The sequence below is a fragment of the Mastigoproctus giganteus genome, chromosome 14 (genome assembly GCF_048544385.1).
Source record: "Mastigoproctus giganteus isolate SK-2022 chromosome 14, ASM4854438v1, whole genome shotgun sequence".
Taxonomy (NCBI): Eukaryota; Metazoa; Arthropoda; class Arachnida; order Uropygi; family Thelyphonidae; genus Mastigoproctus; species Mastigoproctus giganteus.
In genome coordinates, this window is record NC_143588.1 from 63,943,092 (window position 1) to 63,966,202 (window position 23,111).

General features: G+C 37.3%; 1 protein-coding gene across 2 annotated transcripts in view; it reads right to left on the bottom strand.

Annotated features, from left to right (window-relative positions):
- Nucleotides 1-23,111, bottom strand: part of LOC150075172 (polyamine-transporting ATPase 13A3-like) — a 409,674-nt gene that overhangs the window by 383,692 nt on the left and 2,871 nt on the right. For both annotated transcript variants that reach the window (XM_090388296.1, XM_090388295.1), the window contains exon 3: nucleotides 557-724. In XM_090388296.1, the coding sequence (XP_090244422.1) occupies nucleotides 557-724 (168 nt within the window). The remainder of the gene's footprint in view (nucleotides 1-556; nucleotides 725-23,111) is intronic.

Sequence of the window (23,111 nt, forward strand, 5' to 3'; positions counted from 1 at the left end):
TTTTTGGTGAATTCTGACACCACGAACAAAAAACCATACAGTACCATAGGAACTGAATACTTGCAAAAAAAGTTTGTTAAATATTGCTTAAAACAAAGCACATTGTTCGTTTAATTAGAATAAATTTTCAAAATTGTCTACAGAATAATGTATGATATTAATTGATACAAATAAAATAACCAGTTTTTGTTTTGGCTTTTACAGCATTTCTGTATCATTTATATTATTGACATAAAGCTATGACTTCAAAATATGCCTACAATTTATTATCAAGTAATGACTCACAACATATTTTTATTTTGTTTTACTTTGTAAAAACTTTTGAAGTTTTTACAAACTTTGACTGTTCATTTATATTTATCTGATGAAATAAAAATCCATAATGAAAAAGTAACCAGAACTTGCATTATCAGGAAGTTATTTTTTAAATAAATATTACTATAATATTAATATTGCTTCAAATTACATTCTTGAGAGCTAAAAGTTTTCTATCTATGAAACTTAAAATAAGTACAAATGTTATAGTTACCACTAATTACTACAGATGTATAATTACCACTAATAATACTTTCTCAGCTTTTCCTAAAGGACACTGGGTATGAGTTAGCTTTAGGAAGATGCTTCGTTTCCAAGATAACAAAAGCAAAAGAAGTCCTCCTGTGAGGATAATAGCTAAATATATTAAAAGTGCCTTTGGCAGTGATCTCCGATACCCTTCAATAGTCTGAAATGATGCAAAAAAAAAAAAAAAATTAATATTTAGAAAAGCCTGTTATAGAAACAGTTCATTAATTAAATATATAAATAATAACGTTTTGGAAGTAAAAATTTGACAATTCTTTCTGAAGTTAATATAATTCTCCAATGTGATGTGCACACTAGAAAAACTAAGAGTAAAATTTTCATGAAGGAAAAATACTAAGAAAAGTTATGAGAATAAACTGTATGGTATACATTATTTTTTCCTACAACCTGCAATACAAATGAAATCTGAAATGTACAGTAAATCCTTGCTTTAACAGACCTCGATTTAATGGACTTTTGAAATAGTGGACAGCATCCCTTGAACTGCTCTTTTCATGATACCACAGAATCCAGTTATATAATTATCTTAGTCAGTGGAATTTACCATTAGCTTGATATCATTTGGTTTGTTATTATTATTTTTTTTTTTTTTTGTTTAGGAGCATTAGCAACTAAGGCCATATTGCTCCGGGGATATGCTGGTCATTCCCTGACCTTTCCGCATCCTCTGTATTTGGTGGTCACAGGCTTGAACCCCAGTCTAATCAAGAAGCATGTGCTACGCACTGCTGCTCCTGCCCACCTGGTTACGGAGGCGCCTAGCTTGATATCAAATATTTTCGATCTAGAGCCAAGCCATGACTTTATTAGCCATTACCTTCCATCAGCATAGTGATCATGTCAGACATAAGTAAAGAGCAAAGTTTGTTGCAGACATTTTTCCAGCTATGATAGGTGGAGCTGATATTTCAAAGTCTAAAAACACTGCTGGAACTGATATTCAGGTCTCACATGAAAGTCAAGTGGACTAAATTTCAGCGAAGTACAATTGTTCTGCAATAACCAAATCCTCTGCTTGCACTTTCACTATGATAGGACTGTTTGTAGCACTAAGTAAAATCTCATGTGTAAAGCCAAAAATACTGTACTTAATAAATTTAAGGTGATCACTAGCTGTGAAGCAATATAAGCAAGAGTTGAGGTGAGACATCTGCATCACATAAAGGAATAAGAATAGAGGAACAGGCTGCATGGAAGATCACCTAATATTGGAGGCTTGAAGTGGTGAAATCACGTTCAGTCTCCATAACTCAGCTCTAGAATCTTCCCATCTCTTCTTTAAAGCAATATGGATCATGTCATTTGACACTATGACAGCAACATTGTGAGACCCAATATCACTTAAATTTCAAGGGTACAGCTTTAAAGCAGCACTTGCGGCCCAGCTGTAGCTAGTCCACTGGACTGAACCTATTGGTAACTCACTAGGCATCATCCAGATCAACTAGTATATAATCTCACTGCCTCTACTCTGTGTGGGCGCCTCCGTAGCCAGGTGGGAAGGAGCAGCAGTGCGTAGCACACGCTTCTTGATTAGACTGGGGTTCGAGCCCATCACCACCAAATACGGAGGATGCGGAAAGGTCAGGGAATGACCACCGCATATCCCGGAGCAATATGGCCTTAGTTGCTAATGCTCCTAAAATAAATAAATAACAATAACAAATAACCTCTACTCTGCCAGCTAGTGATGGGGGGGGAGTCTAAGTAATGAGTATGGAGGGCGGGGGGGAAATTTTTGTCTTATCTATATCAACGCATCACGAATGGGCAAACTAACAGACAAATATCTATAAAATGATCTAAAATTCTCAAAAACAAAAATTTCCAAATTTATTTTACTAATATAAGTGGTCTTAGCTGGGAAGCAACAGTCCAAGAGTGAATAAAGTTTGTTACAATCTTGATGATGTCCACTACCACCTTCAATCTGCTAAACCCCACTTACTTCTTCAGAGAGAATCTCAATTATCAGTTGCTGTAAAACACTATTCATCTCAAGTTGCACTAATTATGCACTCTATGGTTCAAAGGTTATACTTATGTATATGTCAGCTCCAATATTTGCTGTCAAAGACTTCCTAATATGGAATATCCTCTTTTTGATTTATTCTGGCTTAAAATCTCTTTATCCCACTCTATAAAATTCATCTGCTGCCTCTATCATATTCCCAGCTCTACACGTCACTCAAAACTTCTTTGCTTCCTTTCTTAGCAACTTGATTTTCTCCAATTTAACCTTCCTAATAATGAAAAAACTTTCCTTGGTGGTTTTAAATTTCACATCTCCAGCTGGCTTTAATTTTCTAGTTGTGCAGACCCAGCTGGTGGAGATAGGTGATATTCTCCTTTCCATTAGTACCTCTTTCCCAAGACCATTTCCAGTCTCATGTTATTTGGCATTACAAGAATGCAAAATGGGATGATCTGCATGATTTTTATTTCTCTTTTCCTTGGTTGGATTATTGTTTAAATCTTTTGATTCTAATGTTTGCTCAGATTGTGTAAATTAAATTATTCTTCTAGGGATGGAATCCTTTATTGCTCATTCCATCCTTTATCTAAACCTTGGATTTCCAACAAATGTGCTAAAGCTGTTCAAGATAAGAACAGAACACACTGCAATTGGTTTATATCTCCAGCTTCTTTTTCTTCCTATACTAAAGCTTAAAATGGTTATAAAAAAGTTATTAATCAATTCAAACTTGATTTTGCAAGGCTAAGGAATAGGCAACTTACTTTTTGTCCAAAGGGAAGTCAATGTTGTTGTTATTTGGTTTTTAGGAGCATTAGCAACTAAGGCCATATTGCTCCGGGATATGCGGTGGTCATTCCCTGACCTTTCCGCATCCTCCGTATTTGGTGGTGACGGGCTCGAACCCCGGTCTAATCAAGAAGCGTGTGCTGCGCACTGCTGCTCCTTCCCACCTGGCTACAGAGGCGCCTAAGGGAAGTCAAGCCTTCTGATCTTATGCCAAAGCTACTGGATGCAATTTTTGTCTATTCATACTTCCTCCTCTGTTGCAACCTGATTGCAACTCCCTGATTGCTTCCTCTCTTGCATCCTCAATTAAAGATACAGCTAACTTTTGCATTGATGACCTGGTAAATCTCTTCCTAGTATACCAACAACATTCCACTCAGTGCCTCCCATGATCTACCAACACAAGAACATTAAAAGAATTCTGAACAGTCCTGATGCAAAGAAGTTGCCAAGTTCTGATGATGTTTCTCTACTGATCTCAAACTGGTGCTCCAAATTTTGCACCTGTTTTGAGCAATCTTTTTACACTCTCTTATTCGTCTGTTGTTTTCCTTCTGAATGAAAATTTTCTCATATAAAGAAAAGTCAAAAAAAGATGATAAATCCTCCCTTTCTAACTATCATCCCACTGCACTTACTTCTACTTTTTCAAATTAATGGAAAAATCCATCAACTGATAACTCTTATACTATCTCAAAACCTTCCATCTGATCAATGATCACCCATATGGATTCTATCAGTCTCAATTACTCATAGATAGTACAAAGATAGTACTTATAGTACTCATCTTTGGACAAATTCAATGGAAAAGTTGGGTGAAATTCAAGTATTTTCTCTTGACATTTCCAAGGATCTTGATTGTGTTTGACATTAAAAACCTTCTGAACAAGCTTCCATCTTACAGTTTGTCTTACATTTTTTGCAATTGCATAGCCACTTTTATTTCTGACCACTGGATACAGGTAATATAGGTGGCTCTCTGTCTTCTAACTTCTCAACTAATGTTGGTGTTCTCCAAGGTTCAGTTCTTTTTCCCACCCTTTTCCTCTTGTATATTAATGACCTTCTTCCATTGACTGCAAATCCTATCCACAGTTTTGTTGATATAGCTCAATACATTCTACCTTCCTTCCCATTAGAGAATCCTTGCTGTGCACAAACATCAACCTCTCAAATATCCACCGTGATTCCCTAAATGCCCATCTCCAGGTAATTGTTCAATGAGATGAAGAAAACTTAATTAATTTCAATCCTTCAAAAACCTCTGTTCTATGTTACTTCTTGTAAAAGAAAATGCCTCTCCGATGTTTATTTTAATAACACTCAGATTTCTAGATAAGGTCATTTTTCTTTATTGGGATATACAGATATATAATAATAAAGATAATTAACTTTATTAAATATACCTATTTAATAAAGATATATGACTATATCTTTATTAAAGATATATCTGTATCTTTATCACATAACTTCTAATCTTGGTGTAACTATATCACAAATATTGCTTCCACTGCATCAAAAAAAGTTGGGTTTCTTTTTTCACTCTCGGTGTTTACATTTCCTCTAAACAGCTATAGCTCTGTACAACATCTCAACTCTACCTTATCATGAAATATTATTTCAAAATGTGTGGCTGTACTCTAAAAACTTCTCTGAAGCTCCTAGATGATACCCAAAAGAAAAATACCAGATTTTTTGTTATGAAGACCCCAAATACGAGAGGTTTTAGAACCTATAGTACTTAGTACCGTGCTTGGGTTGGAGGTGGAGAAGATGAAAGAAGATATTTGTTGACATTAGACTTGAACTTCTGTAGACTGTAATTTTCAGGAAATACGTATGAAGCAAGGTTGTTCCAGAAAACGGCAGTTGAATGAATAAACGAGGAAGATGAAAATTTGGTTCTGTGAGTTTGAAGTTGGCAAGTAAATGGATGTTGGTTGGTGGTGGAACATGTTCAGACTGTTTTGAAAGAGAGAGCGAGAATTATAGAAGCCAATTCAGAAGAACAGTGCCCATGGATGTATCTGTAAAAAAGGCATGCAGCAGAAACAGAACCTCTATGAGACAGCCAGTGGAGAGATTCTGTTAGAGATGAGTCATTAATTAACCTAACTGCTCTCTTCCAAATGGAATCTAGAAGCCTGAGAGAGGTTTTGGGAGCACCACCCAGATGTGGGAACAATATTCCATGGTAAGGCAGATTTGCAATTTGTACAGAGTGAACAGCTGTTTAGAAAAAAAGTAACACACAGAGCGAAAGAGAAAACCAAGTGTTTTTGATGCAGAGGAAGCAATATTTGTAATGTGCTTGTGCCAAGAGAGATTAGGAGTCAGGGTAATCCCCAAAAGAGATATATCAACTTGCTAGAAATTGGAGTGTCACCAAAGATAAACATAGAAGCAGAAGTCCTTTTTGCGAGATATAAGATAAGACTGAGTTTTAGAAGAATTGAAATCAACTAAGTTGCCTTTTTCCCACTGGAAAATTAGATCGGCATTTAAGGAATTGGTAGCAGATATTCGAGAAGTTGAAGCTGATTGAGCCGGGAAAGGTTTCTCAAAAGAATGAGTGGAATGCAATGTGCTATCATTAGCAAAACTATGGATAGGATTTCCGGTAAATGGAAGAAGGTCATTAATATACAAGAGGAAAAGAGTGGGGGAAAGAACAGAACCTTGGGGGACACCAGCATTAGTGGAGAAGTTAGAAGACAGAGAGCCATCTATCATCACCATCAATGAGCGGTAAGAGACAAAACTGGATAACCAATTACAAAAAACAGTTGGAAAACCATAAGATGGAAGCTTGTTTGAAGACCTTTATGCCAAACATGATCGAAAGCCCTTCAGATGTCAAAAGCAACTGCTTGTGTTTCACCAAACTTTTCCATTGAATTTGTTCATAAATGGGTAACATAAGCCAGAATATCACCAGTGGATCGACACTGACGGAATCCATACTGGCGATCGTTGAGCAGATGGAAAGTTTCTAGGTAGTTTAAGAGTTGGTGGTTAATTGATTTCTCCATTATTTTAGAAAGACTAGAACTAATTGCAATGGGATGATAATTGGATGGGAGAGATTTGTCACCCTTTTTAGAAGCTGGCTGGATATAAGCAAATTTCCAAGCAGAAGGAAAAACACCTTTGGAAAAGAAAGTAAAAAAGGCAGCAAAGAACAGGAGTAAGTTCAGGAGCACAGGTTTTGAGAACAAGTGGAGAAATACCATCAGGACCTGGAGCTTTCTTAGCATCAAGATTTGTCAAAATCCTGACATCCTTTGAACAGAAGACCACAAGAGGCATTGAATGGAGCATGTTGGAATGGTGGGAGGTGTTTTACCAAGATCATTAACACATGAGTTGGAAGAAAAATGAGTTTCTGGCAGGTTTATCCTTGGTTGAAGTGACAACAGAACCATCTGGTTTTGACAGAGGTGGAAGCAGAGATGGGCAAAAGTGGCCGCCAATAGCTTTGGCAAGAGACCAGAATGCTCAGCTACCATTAGAGCAAGAAGCAAGTTTTCTACTCTTAGCCTGTTCAAAACCTGGTTGGACTGATTAATAACAGCTTTACAATTGTTGCAAGCTTTGATGTAGGCAGAAAATGAAACCGAAGAATTGGAAACAAGCCAATTATGATATGCAACATTCTTCGCTTGAACAGCCTTAGCGCATTTATTGGAAAACCAAGGTTTAGATAAAGGATGAGATTTTAAAGTAGAGTGTGGGATAAAGGATTCCATTCCTACAAGAATAATTTCACTGACACGATCTGAGCAAACGTTGACATCAGAAGTTTTGAAACAGTAATCCGACCAAGGAAAAGAAATCTCGCAGATCATCCCATTTTGCATTCTTGTAATGCCAAACAACATGAGGTTGGGAATAGCCATAAGATAAAGGCTCCATTGGAGAAGAGACAATCATTAAGCTGTGATCTGAGGTGCCTAAAGGCCCACTCACTTCAACTGTGTACTTAGGAGGGTTGTTTGTGAGAAAAAGATCAAGCATATTGGCTGTATGGTTAGGATTGTCTGGTATTCTTGTAGGTAAATGAACAATCTGTGCAAGGTCATTAGTAATTGCAAAAGCCTCAGCATCTTGACCAGCTGGATTGGTGTGACTAGAAAACAGAAGCCAGCTGGAGTTAGCATTAGCATTAGTAGAGGCATACGATGCAAGAAAGCAAGCTTATGCAGCATCAGCCAAGAGTTATGAACATTAAAATCACCAAGGAAAATTTGCTCACTGTTAGGAAAGTTGGACTGGATAAAGTGAAGTTGCAAGGAAAGGAAGTCAAAGAGCTCCAAGTGATTAGTGGAGTTGGGAAAACGGTAGAGACAACAGATGAATTTGAGAGAATGAGGTAGAGATTTTATGCCAGTTATTGTTATTGTTATTTTTGGTTTTTAGGAGCATTAGCGACTAAGGCCATATTGCTCCGGGAATATGCGGTGGTCATTCCCTGACCTTTCCGCATCCTCCGTATTTGCTGGTGATGGGCTCGAACCCCGGTCTAATCAAGAAGCATGTGCTACGCACTGCTGCTCCTTCCCATCTAGCTATGGAGGTGCCATTTTATACCAGAGAAGATCAAAAAGAGGAGATTACAAATTACCAAGTCACTGACAGGGAACATCGGAACAGATATATGCACAAGTACCACCTCTGAGGCGAAAGGAATCATACAGCAAATAATTTGGGCAACTGAGATGAGCAGTAGTTGAATCAACCAATAACTGAGATTCTGTCAGAAAAAGTACATGGGGTTTGGCAGACTGGAAGTGGAAATGGACATCATTGAGATTAGAATTGAGACCATGTATATTTGTGAAATGAACTAGGAAGTGTTTGGAAGATTTAGATCTTTACGCAGATAAGCTTACTGTATTAGTTTGACAATTCATGGTGTATTCAATAGTAAGAAAAAGTGAGAGTGGAGACATGCTGTATGAAGTAATGAAATTTCTGGATATGGTGTACACACGGTAAGAATATACCCAGATCCTTGACATAACGTGGTCTTGACAATTCCCCCTGCATACACACTACTTGGACTCCCTCCATTCACTATCTGGCAGAGTAGAAGTAGCAAGATTATACACTAGCTGATCCAGAAGCCTCCTAAAGAGTTACCAATAGGTTTGGTCCAATGTACTAGCTAGTGGCCGGGATGCGAACACCATTTTGGAGCTGTACCCTAGAAATATAAGGAAGATTGGATCTCACCATGATGTCTATCGTAACCTCAAAAGTCATCAGTCACACTGCATGATAGAAGAGATGGGGAAAGGTTGACCGGAACTTGGCTCTGGAGGCTAAACATGGGTTGCATCACTTCAAGCCTCCAATAAGCAAAGTGGTAGTATTGCACAGGTTGATAAGAGTCATCTACCACCTAGATTACTGCCTCTTCTCTTGCAAACACTTTCCACTTCTTGTAATATATGTTCAGTTTCTGCTGCAAGTACAGCTTTTTCTACAAATATTTCTGTGGGTACTGTTTTTCAGAATTAGCATTTGTAATTCCACCACTTTCTTCCAAACCTGAATATCTACAGAAATGTACCTCACAACTGGTCAACATCCATTTACTGTCCAACTCTATACTCAGAGAACTAACTTTTCCTCATTTGTCCCATCTACTTCCATCCTTTGGAACAGCCTTCCTTTATATGTATTTTTCAAAAATTACAGTCTACAGAAATTCAAGTCTAGAATGTCACCAAGTATCTTTTGTCTTCCTTAGCCTTCAACCCATACACAGTATTAAAGTACTATGAATTCTAATATTTGTTGTGTTTGGTGTATAAAAAAAAAATTGAAACCTCCAGCAAGAGGGCAAGAGATAAGCTTAATCAGAATTTCAGATAAGCTTTAATCAGAATTTCCACTGCACTATATGACACAGCAAAATTTCTAGCTCTATTCCACATAATAATTGCAGTAAAATACAGTATTACAACATTTAATTTAATGTTTATTCTTTAAAAGTTTAGCACTTTTTCATAATAATCTAGTAACTTTGATGACTATATATCTTTCTTTCAAGTTTAATGAACAACAGTTGTTCATTCGTGGACTTCGTGGACATACCCGATCCTCACATAGTCTGTTAAAGTGAGATTTTACTGTATATATATATATATATATATATATATATATATATAAAGGATGTTTCAAAATCACATAGAGCAAATGTATGAGCAAAGTCCACTGCTATAAATAAGAAAAATAAAAGTCCTGTAAGCGTATTCCCAAAATTCTTTATTTCCAAGATATTAAACATTTATCATAATTTACAAAACCATGTGAAATAGAAAAACATTTAGGTTCAAATTTTTATCGTCAATATAAAAGAAAAATGGACTTTAAACAGCACAAAACATATATACTAACACCAATGCTAACATGAACAGTGTTTTTCTACTACATGAATCATATTAGCATTAGTTTTGAGGCATAAGATGTAAGTAAGCAAGCTTATAGAGCATCAGCCAAAAAAAAAAAAAAAAAAAAAAAAACTTTCCCATTTCATCCATCCAGTCACTCCAAATGTTTATCTACTTCAACCTTAAATGTATTTAAGCTATCAACTTCCACAACAACGGATGGAAGTCTGTTCCAGCAATCAACTAACAACTGGCTAAAGGCAAACTTCCACACATCTATCCTACAACTGTCTTTCCTCAATTTGAATCTACACCCCCTCAGGTTCTTAATCTGAGCAAGCAAAAGTATCCCATCAGCATTGAGCCTGCTCAAACCATTAAGAGCCTTATACACCTCAATCAGATCACCTCGCAGGCGACTAGTCTCCAGATGCTGCAACTTACAGAAATTAAGCCTCTCCTGGCAAGAGAACCCCTTTGTTCCTCTCACCAATCTTGTTGCCCTTTTCTGTACTTGTTCTAGCAACTCTACATCCTTCCTAAAATGAGGCCTTCAGACCTGTATGCAGTACTCAAGGTGTGGCCTGACCATTGCCTTAAAGAAAGGTATAATTGCCTCCTTTGCTCTGCTAGCAAAATTCCTATATATCATTGACAAAACTCCATGACCTGCTCTGGCAGTCCCTCTGCACTGCTGAGAGAACTTCATATCCGACTGCACAATTACCCCAAGGTTTTTTCATTCTCCACCTCCCTGAGTGTAGTACCACACAGTTGGTACATTTCTCTTGGGTTACTGCTACCCATGTGCAGTACTTTGCATTTGTCAATATTGAACTTCAGTTGCCACTTCTCAGCCCATCTACCTAACTTTTCTAGATCCTGTTGCAGTAGAATACTGTCTTTACTATCATTATTAACAACCCTGCCAATCTTTGTACCATCTGCAAACTTGGACATTAAGTCCAAGTTTGCAGATGGTACAAAGATGGTATATACCTTCATTGATATCATTAATAAAGACACAAAACAACAATTGGTCCAACACCGAACCCTGAGGGGACTCCACTAATAACAGTAGTCCATGTAGAGCAGTGTCCATTTATTACTACTCTTTGCTGTCTCCCACTCAACCAACCCTTAGTCCATTGCAGCAACTTGCTCCTAATGCCACACTGCTCCAATTTGTACAGCAGTCTTCCATGTGCAACAGTATCAAAAGCTTTCCTGAAATCCAAGTATATGATATCAAAATTATTTTTTGCATCCAGTTCCTTTGTGACCACATCGTAGTATCTAATCAAATTGGTCAGACAAGACTTCCCCTTACCAAACCCATGCTTTGTCTGAACTATTACTGCAGTCTTGTCTAGGTGATCCTGCATCACTTCTTTAACCAGTGACTCCATTATTTTTCCAGGAACAGAAGTTAAACTAGCAGGTCTATAATTATTTGAGTCACCCTTTGAACCCTCTTTGTGAATTGGGGATACATTTGCATATCTCCAGTCCATGGGGTCCTCCCCTGAATTTAAGGATGCTCTCATAATTATGGCTAAGGGTTTGCATACTTCCCTCCTTCAATATAACTGGATAGATTCTATCTGCCCTAGGTTCCTTTTTTATGTTTAACTTCAACACTTTCTCCTCCACTTTCCTCTCTGTTATTAGAAAATCAGTTAGCTCCCTGTTAGAGTTTAGTAAACTTCTGTTCTCCCCTTCCTTACAGAATTCCTCATGTGTAAATGTAGATTCAAAATACTCATTCAGTTTGTCAGCTCTCTGAACAGGATCATCACCAGTCGAACCACCAACATCAAGTGGACCAATCTGATTCATCCTCTTCCTTCTAGAGTTTACATAAGTAAAGAAGTCTTTGTTGTTTTTCTTTGCCAAGGATTTCTCATAATCAGCCCTCGCATGCCTAGCCTACTTTGTGACTTGATTACAGACTAGCTTATATCTGCCATAGACTTCTGTGTCACCTGCCAATTTATATGCATCCCACGCATTTTTCTTCTCCGCCACGAGCCTCATTAGTTCATCTGACATCCATTTAGGTCTAAATCTTGAACAGTATTTCTTAGATGGTATGAAAAGCCTAGTAGCGTCCAAGGTTAATTCCCTGAGGAATTAATCATTTGAAATTTCAATATCATTAATTACATATTTTTCAGCTTCACTCCCATAATTTCTCCTTCGTTTAATAAATGGTTTTTCTTCTAAATATCGATGCAAAGTACCTGTTGAGTTCATCTGCAACATCAGCTGGGGTATCTAACACTATCCAACATTCATTACATAAGGGTCCGATCTGATTTGTCCTTCTTCTCTTTGCATTTATATACATAAAGAATTCTTTATCCCCACTCTTTTCTCTCTTTGCCAGCGATTTCTCATAATCCTTTGCCAGCCTAACCTTTTCTGTGGTACTATTACAGATCAATTTGTAGCTGTTCTATAGCTTCAGTACTTTTTATTGCTCTGTTTAACTTTTCCATGACATCTTTTTCTGCTCAAGTAATCTGGCAACTTCATTATTCATCCAACTTGGAATCTTCCTCATGGGACAATGCATATTAAATGCTGCCACTGACATCTGTGGTATTAATTTTCTTTTATTTCATCTTTTTGGTTTATATTTATTCATTGTTCTTTTCTTTTTTCTTTTTTTTGTTAGTTGTTGGCACATCGGCTTCTGTGGCCATAATGCACCTCCAAAAGTTTTCGCATTTTCTACTCTGATCCAAGTCTGAGATGGGATTCGAACCTGCGACCTTTGGGTTGCCAGGCAGGCACTTTACCCACCTGGCTAGCCTAGTCGGCTTCATTGTTCTCAATCTATTAATTAATGTGTATAACATATATATAATATAATAATATATAAATATTAAATAAATAAATATTAAATTGTATTTATAATTAAATTAATGCAGAACTAAAACTAAATTTATTAATTTTATTAATTTTCATTGTTAATCAATTAAAGATCCTATTAAATCCTGTGCTTGTTAACAGGAGGGACTGTTTTTACTGGAATGGGATACACCTGAACAGAAGGGCTGCAAGAATACTTGCTGGTGCTATTGAGGCAGTGATAGGTGGGATAGAAATCTACTAGATTGGGGGGGGGATACACAGACTAATAGCTTAACTACAGCTGCAGGCAGAGCTGAAAGTTATTTTTGCACTGCTACTATTGGTACATGCAGCAGCCTGAAAGGCACTTCAGGCTCTGTTGTGGGTTATCATAGAAGAAATAAATACACGGGCTGTGTTAGGGTAACTAAGAGTAAGAACGTGTGCGTGTACACTAATGCTAGGAGCATTGTAAATAAATTTGATGAATTTGAAGTACTGATTAAGTCAACAAATGCAGACATTTTAGGAATAGCAGAAACACGGTGTCACTCAGACATAAGTGTTGCAGAATTTGAACATGTGAACAACAATGTATACAGAAAAGACAGACAGGACAGGAGAGGTGCAGGGGTTATGGTCTTAATTAAGGAGCATATTATATCTAAGGCAATGCAACCCAGTTTGGTGCGATACAAGCACTGGAATAACAAAACTGAGAATAGGAGTGTTATAGGCCTAATGACTGTGATAAGTATACCAAACAGCTATACAGGGTAATAGAGTGGGGAAGCAAATCAGAATGTCTCGTAATGGAGGATTTTAACTTTCCAGATGTTGACTGGAATTTGGGAGCTGGTCACTCACACACTATCAACACTTTTGTGGATTTCTTGGATGACTTTTTTCTACAGCAGCATGTCAGAGAGGCAACAGGAGGAAGCAGTACTCTTGATATGATTATCAGCAGTGATTCTTCATGCATTAAGAATCTATAAATAAAAGACCCACTGGGTGGCAGTGATCGCAGTGTACTAATGTGGAACTGAATTAAAGACATAACTACAGCTGCATTGGGATATAAGTTTAGGGTTATATTTTGTATTGGAATTTTATTAAAATTGAATAGAAATCATGACTCAGACCAGAGCAGCAAAGCAAAAGGCTCAAACTAATGGAATGCTGTGGCTCAGGGGAGAACTGAGGGGGCAGTTGTCCTCTAAATCATGATGTTTGTGGAGCAATCAGGAATGGGATATGATATTGCCAAGGGGAATATCTTTGTGTCTTTGAATGTCTTTGTGTGTATGTACGAAGTAAGGAGTCTGAGGAAATCAGGTGCCAACTCAGTGTTGTTATGGGCCTATATGAGAGCTTGAAGGACAGGGTGGATGCCGTCAAAGGATTTAAATTGAGGGGCCCATCAAGCTCTCAGCTGCCCACATCAATGCCAGAGCTTGCACATGAACATCATGCAACATAGCGGCAACCCCCAAGGCAGAATGCACTGGTCCCAAAGGAACTACTTGTTGTCGGTGACTCTATTGTCAGGAAAACAGGGAACATATCGTGCAAAAAGGATAGATGGAACAGGACTGAGATATGTCTGCCAGGGGCAAAGCTTGATGGTGTTGAAGAGCAGATATCATCTTTTAAGGGCACAAAAGGTGATATTGTTATACACATTGGCACCAATGATATTAAGAGTAGGAGACCGGTGGAATTACTTAACAATTACAGGTCAATGTTGAAAAAAAGCCATGAGTTAGGGTTGAATTTGAAAGTGTCTGCAATTCTGCCCAGACACGATAGGAGGGAGTATATGATAAGAGCCTTGTCGATCAATTTGGCCCTGGAGAGACTGAGCAAGGATCAAGGTGTAGAATTTTTCTCAGCCTGGTCTGTGCTTGTTAACAGGAGAGACTGCTTCTACAGGAATGGGATACACTTAAATAGAAAGGGTGCAATAATATTTGCTGATGCTATTGAGGCAGAGTTAGGTGGGTCGGAAAACTGCTAGCTTGGGGGGATACACGGACTAATAGATTAACAGTAGCCGCTGACAGAGGAGAAAGTGATTCTAGCACTGCTTCTATTGAAATGCAATTGAGCAGCAGCCTGGAAAGCAAGGCAATGGGGATTTCCAGGACTGCTGTGAGTCATAGTGGAACAAGTAAATACATGGGCTGTGTTAGGATAACTAAGAGTAGAAACAGGTGCATATATACTTGCATGTACACCAATGCTAGGAGTATAGTTAATAAATTTGATGAGATTGATATGCTGGTCAAGACATCAAAAGCAGATATTGTTGGGATATCAGAGCCATGGTGTCACACAGACATAAACAGTGCAGAAATAGAATCTGAGGAGTACAATGTGTACAGAAAGCATAGACAGGACAGGAAGGGAGGAGGGGTTACGCTGTTAGTTAAGAAACACATAAAATCTAAGGAAGTGCATCCAATTGATGTTGGTGGACAATGCAATGTTGAGTCTGTTTGGGGTGACATAAGCAGTGGGAAAGGAAAAATGAGAGTAGGTATGTGTGTTATAGACCTAATGGATCTGATAAGTATAATGAGCAATTGTGCAGAGAAATAGAGTGGGCCAGTAAATCAGAGTGTCCTATAATGGGGGATTTTAATTTCCAAGAGATTGGCTGGAATATGTGAGCTGGTCACTCACACACCAGCAAGGCTTTTGTGGATTTATTGGATGATTGTTTTCTACATCAGCATGTTCGGGAGGCAACTAGAGAGAGTAATACTCTTGATCTGATTATCAGTAGTGGTTCTTCATGCATTAAGAATATGCAGATAAAGGAACCACTAGGTGGCAGTGATCACAGTGTGCTGAAATGAGATTTACTCAAAGAAGTAACTACCATCAGGGGTAAAGGGAAGGGTGGGTTTTTGCTTTTGTAAAGGTGACTACGGTGTCTGAGACAGTATTTAAATTCTATACGGTAGGACCAACTGATGATGTTACCAAAAGCAAATTCAAAATGGGAAGCATTCAAAGAAATAATCTTGGAAGCTACTAGACTTTTCATACCAACTAAGAAATATTGTTCAAGATTTAGGCCTAAATGGATGTCAGATGAACTACTTAGACATGAGGCAGAAAAGAAAAATGCATGGGATACATATAAATTAACAGGTCACACAGAAGCCTATGATAAATATAAGATGGTCTGTAACCAAGTCACAAAGGAGGTTAGGCAGGCAAAAGCAGATTACAAGAAATCTTTGGCAGATGATGCAAAGAAAAACAGCAAAGAGTTCTTTACTTTGCATCTACATTCACACATGAAGGGTTATTCAGGGTATTCAGGTTATCATGTGCATCTACAATCACATATAATATTTTGCCTCTACATTCACCCATGAAGGGTTATTCAGGGAGGGGAATGCCAGAAGTGTATTAAACACTGGCATAAATTAGATAATCTTGTAATAACTGAGAGTAAAGTGGAGGAGAAATTGTTGAAGATAAACATAAGAAAAGCACCTGGGGTGGATGGAATCTATCCAGTTATATTAAAGGAAACAGCAAAGAAAGTAAACAAACCCTTAGCCATACTTATGAGAGCTTCCTTGGACTGAGGGGAGGTACCCATGGACTGGAAATGTGCAAATGTGACCCCAATCCACAAAGGAGGAACAAAGGGCCACACAAGTAATTACAGACCTGTTAGTTTAACTTCTGTTCCTGGAAAATTAATGGAGGCACTGGTTAAAGAAGCATTGCAGGATCATCTAAACAAGACTTGAGTTATAGCTCGGACACAGCATGGGTTTGTTAAGGGGAAGTCTTGTCTGACCAATTTGATTGGATACTATGATGTAGTCACAAAGGTTTGTTTGTTTGTTTGTTTGTTATTTGGTTTTTAGGAGCATTAGCAACTAAGGCCATATTGCTCCGGGAAAAATGCGGTGGTCATTCCCTGACCTTTCCGCATCCTCCGTATTTGGTGGTGACAGGCTCGAACCCCGGTCTAATCAAGAAGCGTGTGCTACGCACTGCTGCTCCTTCCCACCCGGCTACGGATGCGCCAGTCACAAAGGAACTGGATGCAAAGAATATTTTTGATATCATATATTTGGATCTTAGAAAGGCTTTTGATACTGTTGCACATGGAAGAATGCTAAACAAATTGGAGCAGTGCGGCATAGGAGGCAAATTGCTGCTATGGATAAAGGGATGGTTGAGTGGGAGAAGACAGAGTGATAATCAATGGACACTGCTCTTCGTGGACTAATGTTATTAGTGGAGCCCCTCAGGGTTCCGTGTTGGATCCATTGTTGTTTTCTGTATTTATAAAAGTTATTGGTGATGGTATAACAGGCTTAATGTCCAAATTTGCAGACGATACGAAGGTTGGCAGAGTTGTTAATGACACTAATGACAGTATGCTGCTGCAACAGGATCTAGAAAGGTTGAGCAGATGGGCTGAGAGGTGGTAAATGAAGTTTAACATTGACAAATTTAAAGTACTACATATGGGAAGCAGTAACCCCAGAGTAACATATCGACTCTGTGGTACTACACTGACAGTGGTAGAGAACGAAAAGGACCTGGGGTTAATTGTCCGTCTGAGCAGTGCAGACAGTCTGCAAGAGTAGCTCATGGTGTCTTCTCAATGATATACAGGAATTTTTCTAGCAAGAATAGGGAGGTGATTATCCCCTTATAAGGCAATGGTCGGGCCACACCTTGAGTACTGTATACAGGTCTGGAGGCCTCATTTTAAGAAAGATGTAGAGCTGTTGGAACGAGTACAGAGAAGGGCAATAAGATTAGTGAATGGAACAAAAGGTTGCTGTTATGAAGAAAGGTTTAAGTTTTGCAAATTAAAGTGTCTGGAGACTAAGCACCTGCGAGGTGATCTGATTGAGGTGTATAAAGCCTTGAATGGTTGAGCACACTGAATTCTGATGGGATTCTTCCTCTTGCTCAGAATAATTGCCTGAGGGGGCAAAAATTCAAATTGAGGAAAAACAGTTGTAGGATAGATGTGCGGAAATTTGCCTTTAGCTCATTACAGATAGTGATGAGTAGTATAATGTTATCATCTTTTTAAACCTCTTTGCTCTGGTATCCCAGAGTAAAATTGCTGTTCATTTGTTTGCACATGTGTGATATATATATATATATATATATATATATATATATATATATATTCCTTTTATATAAGGTGTTCCTTTTAAAAGTAAATCCAAAAATGATCAAAGGAAAATACAATTTATTATCAGAATAATCAACAAATATAGTTTATAAACAATGCTGGAAATGTTTTCTCTGTTGTTATCAATACATAAATTCACTCTTTTGATCATGTTGTGAGCAATGTGATAAAGGTTTGTGTTAAAATACTCCTGACTATATTTCAATGCTTTCTCTCAGCTGCAAAAACAATACATAATTTGAAACGAGGGTTTTTTGGGGATCAGATCAGGAGACCTACGTGGCCACAGTTCTTGTGATGTGATTTGATCTTTCAGCATTTCAACAGTTGAACATGTAGTATGGGAGGTTGCTCCATCCTGCTGAAGCCAGATATCTATTTCATTTTCCTTTAACAATGCAGTAAATTGCATTATGATGCCTTGATAAATGTAGGACATAACAGTTTGTTCAAAAAATATGGGCACAACTATCTTCTTCAAGATATGCTACTTCAATATTTTGGGTATGTAAAGGGGTTTTGCCAAAAAAATGTGTGGATTTTCAGCCATATTCTTCAATTTTGACTGTTGACATAGCCACAAAGGTGAAACTACACTTCATTAGTGAAATAAATTTTATGCAAAATTTCGATAACCTTCATGAAGAAGTAAACTTTTAAACCAGTGATAGTACTGAAATATTTAACATTAACCTGAAATTGAAGTGCATGTATGCTGCGGATTTGCTATGGAAAAAGTTTTCTGTGTAACATGAGTTGAACCAAGTAATATCCACTTTTGAACATTGTGTTTCTGTAGAGATTTGTTTTGAAATTGCAAAACTGTTTGTCTGATTTCATCTAAGGTGTCATATGTAAGGACACTCCTTCTTTCGTGTTCCTCATTCCCAAATGATCCACACTCAAGAAACTTCTTTATTATCTTTAAAATTACATCTTTGAATGGTTATTGTTAGAAAATTTTTTAAACTAACTTTTGTTGACATTCACATTACAACTTTGTTTCCAAGTAAGGTTCCACTGAAAAAACACTGGGGTTCGAGCCCATCACCACCATATACAGAGGAAGCGGAAAGGTCAGGAATGACTACCGCATATTCCCGGAGCAATATGACCTTAGTTGCCAATGCTCCTAAAAACCAAATAACAAACAAACAACTGAAAAAACATACTGCTCAATGATGGATGGCACGACATTTATTCACCAGTAATGATATAGGCACTTCAAAAACAGATCGTGACAAACTGAACACTTGAAACAGAAAACTGTCACTTCCACAAAATTACACCAATGATCATTACATAGTAGTATTGTACTTAATACAAATAATATTGGTTTACTTTTAAAATGAACACTTTTTATCACAGAATGGCATTTTTATCTTAAAGAACATTTAGCATTGGTATTAGAAGTGGAAAATAATGCGAGAAAACAAACTTATGAAGCATCATCCAAAAAAAAAAAAAAAAAAAACCCACATCACCAGTGCATCTCCTCCAGTAATTAGTCTGGCTCTTCCTTGAATTTATTCAAACTGCTCTCTTTTGAGCTTGCTCAATTTATTCAAAACCTTAAATGCCTCAATCAGATCACCTCTCAGATGACTGGTCTCCAGAGGCTGCAATTTGTAGAACTGAAGCCTTTCTTGGTAAAACCATATTTTTGTCCCCTTCTCTAATTCCACTGCCCTTCTCTGCACCCATTTAAGCAGATCTACATCCTTCCTAAAATGAGGCCTCCAGACCTGCATACAGTACTCAAGGTGTGGCCTAACCATTGCCTTGTACAATGGGATAATCACCTTATCACAGCTAGCAAAGTTCCTGTATATCATTGACAAAATCCCAAGAGCTATCCTGGTAGCCTGTCTGCACTGCTTGGAGAAATTCATATCTTACTGCACAATTACCTCCAGGGATTTTTCATTTTCCACTACCCTGAGTAGATATGTGGGTAACAGTACCTTACATTTGTCAACACTGAACTTCAACTGCTATTTCTCAGCCCATCTGACTAATTTTTCTAGATCATGTTACAGTAGAATACTGTCATTACTCTCATTAACCACTCCACTAACATTTGCCATCATCTGCAAACTTAGTAATTAAGCCTGATATACCTTGATTAATATAATTAATAAATACAGAAAACAACAATGGACCCAGCACTGAACCCTGGGGACTCCAATAATAACATTAGTCCATGAAGAGCAGTGCCTACTGATAATCACACTCTGTCATTTCCCATTCAACCATTTCTTTACCAATAGCAGCAACTTGCCTTTAATGCCATATAGCTCCAGTTTGTATAGCAACCTGTTATGTGCAACAGTATCAAATGCCTTCCTGAAATCCAAATATATAATATCAAAATTATTTTTTTGCATCCAGTTCCTTTGTTACTGAATCATATTATTCAATAAGATTGGTATGACTGCTGTATAACTGCATTCCTGTCTAGTTGGTCCTTCATTACTTCTTTAACCAGTGGGTCCATTATTTTTCCTGGAACAAAAGTTAAGCTAACAGGTCTGTAATTACTCATGTCACCTTTTTGATCCCCCCTTGTGAAATGGGGATACATTCACACATCTCCAATCCATAGGGCCCCCAAATCCAAAGATGCTCTAATAATTATGGCTAATGGTTTGCTTACCTCCTTTGCTACCCCCTCTTAACATAAATGGATTGATTATTTTTTTATGTTTAGTTTTAACAGTTTCTCTTCCATTTTCTTCTTAGTTATCACAAAATGATTTAGCTCCCTGTTAAGAGTTTGATAAACTTCTGGTATCCCTTTCCCTAAAAATTCCTCATTTGTGAATGTAGATGCAAAATACCTATTCAGTTTGTCAGCAACCTGAGCAGGATTATCAACAGTTGGACCATCAACATGCCCTTAAATGCACAAGGATTTCCAGAATGGTACACAAGCAGTGGTTTTAATCTGTAATCTCCCACTGCATTAGCCCCAGCAAGAGCATGGCCCTATCTTTTGACACCTTGAAACCTGGCATTGTCTTTTCTTCTTTGGCAATGTATATTCGATCTGGCATTTTTTCCAATACAAAACAGTCTCGTCAACATTAAAAATTTGCTGCATTGAATAGACGCCTTCATCAATAATTTTTTCCAACACATCACTGTGCTTATCCTTAATATCTTGTATATACTTGTTGCTTTTGCTTGAATGGTCATTACACTCAGGAAAAAACTTACGTAAAGTCAAATTTCCGTAAGTCGAGTATTACGTAAGTAGGGGAGTTCTTGTACTGAGTTCTATACTGAGTATGGACTGGAACCAACTTATGTGATGACTGATATATTACACTAGTCTGCTATGGATCAGAATATAGATGTGTAACACAACATGAAGAAACAGCTTTGCTGGGTACAGTAATGTACATAAACATGTGGCAGGTTTACCACAGTCTGGCTTGGGACTGCCCCAACTAAAGGGGGAAAAATGTCCTTTCTGTACATACTTTACTCTCTATATTTAAATTCTGCATCCCATATGTATGAGTGACACCACTTTGCTTGCTTTAGATGAGCTGAGGATAAATCACTGCTCAAAAGAAAGAAAACCTGACTTGAAAAGGGAATATTGTGAATGATATATTGTAGGCATTATTGTATTTGGTAGTGCTGTGTAAGTATTCCAATTTCAGGTGTCACTGTGAAAATGCAAGCCAAAAAATTTTTGGGTTTACAAGGACTTGAACAGAACAAAAGTAGAATGGCTTTATTATCACTATCTTTTTTGTTTGTTAGCTTGGTAAGTGAAGAAGACCAACAATCATAAAATGAAACTACTATGCACAGAAACAGTCACAGACAACATTGTCTCAAATGTGACCCTGCTGACTACCTAACTGAATCATAGTTTCATGATGAGATTATTTCTGCTGAGAGAGTACACCTCATTGACAGGAACATGGAGTCTAAGTTTAATCTTTCTGTTTAACAATTGTCCTCACCATACAACAGCAGATATACCAAGGAATTTTCTTTGCCAAACACAACAATTCTGCTGTAATCTCCACACCAAGTTATCACTCACTCACTCACTCACTCACACACACACACACACACACACACACACACACACACACACACACACACACACACACACACACACACACACACACACACACACACACACACACAACTCTTTATAGGAAAGAAGGTCACCCATAAGAGGAAAGACTTCAGATACGTAGGCTACAGAGCTTAGTAACGTGATACCTTAAGAGGGATCTGATTAGGGTCTATAAGGCTCTGAGAGGTAATAGTTAAATGAATGAAGGTGAAAATTTCACAGTTATAAATGATAATATAACTAGGTTCCATAAATTCAAAAATAGGTATAGACTGGACTATAGGAAGTTTTCTTTTAGCCATTGAGTTGTTAATCAATGAAACAAGTTACCTTCAAAGGGTGTTGGGGCTGACAGCTTGGGGAAATTCAAAAGTCGGCTGAATCAGTAGCTACATTGAGTGAGACATATAAGTAATTTTTTTTTTTGTATGTGCAGAAAAAGCCTGGGTCTTCCTTTGACCATATAGCCAATATTAGTATTAACCATTTAGTTAAAGGAAGCCAAATACTAAAAGTAATACAAAAAGTGCATCTAGTGGTATTCTGAAATACATTAAAAAAGGGTAAGTGGCATAGCATATCATTATAAATCACTGTAACTAATGCAGAAAAGCATAAAAAGACAGCAATACCTAACTAGTTGCAATCCACTATTAGAAGTTAAATCAGCCATAGCTAAGTTAAATTAACTTACTTTAGTAAAATGAGCCTCAGCTATAAAATACAAACATTTTTTTACAAAATTAAGCTTGACATCTAAAGTATACAACAATTGAAAATGTTTTTTTATACATAATTTTGCTTCTCAATCAGGGAAAAGGATGTAATGCCAGAAACAACAGATGGAAATACAAAAATCACTGAGCTATCCTAAGCATATAAATAAGTCCACAAATTGTCCTCTCCACTACTCAAGAAAGCAAAACCATTTCTTCAAACTGGTTAACTAAAAGCCAAATAGTGTCTTTAAATTGATTCCTTACATAAATCAAACTTTGTTCGGGATATTTCCTGTACTTAAGCTACAGAATTTTCATATTCTGTAATTAATGAAATTAATGTAATTAATGAAAGTATGTACTTCACTATGTTGTTGCAGTTAAAATGGAAATTTCAACAATGTAAATTTCAAATTTGTATCTAGAATTTTAAAAATTTTCAGTTTGAAGACTACAGTGTTCAGTGCTTTCTTTTTTATTTTTTTTTTAAGAT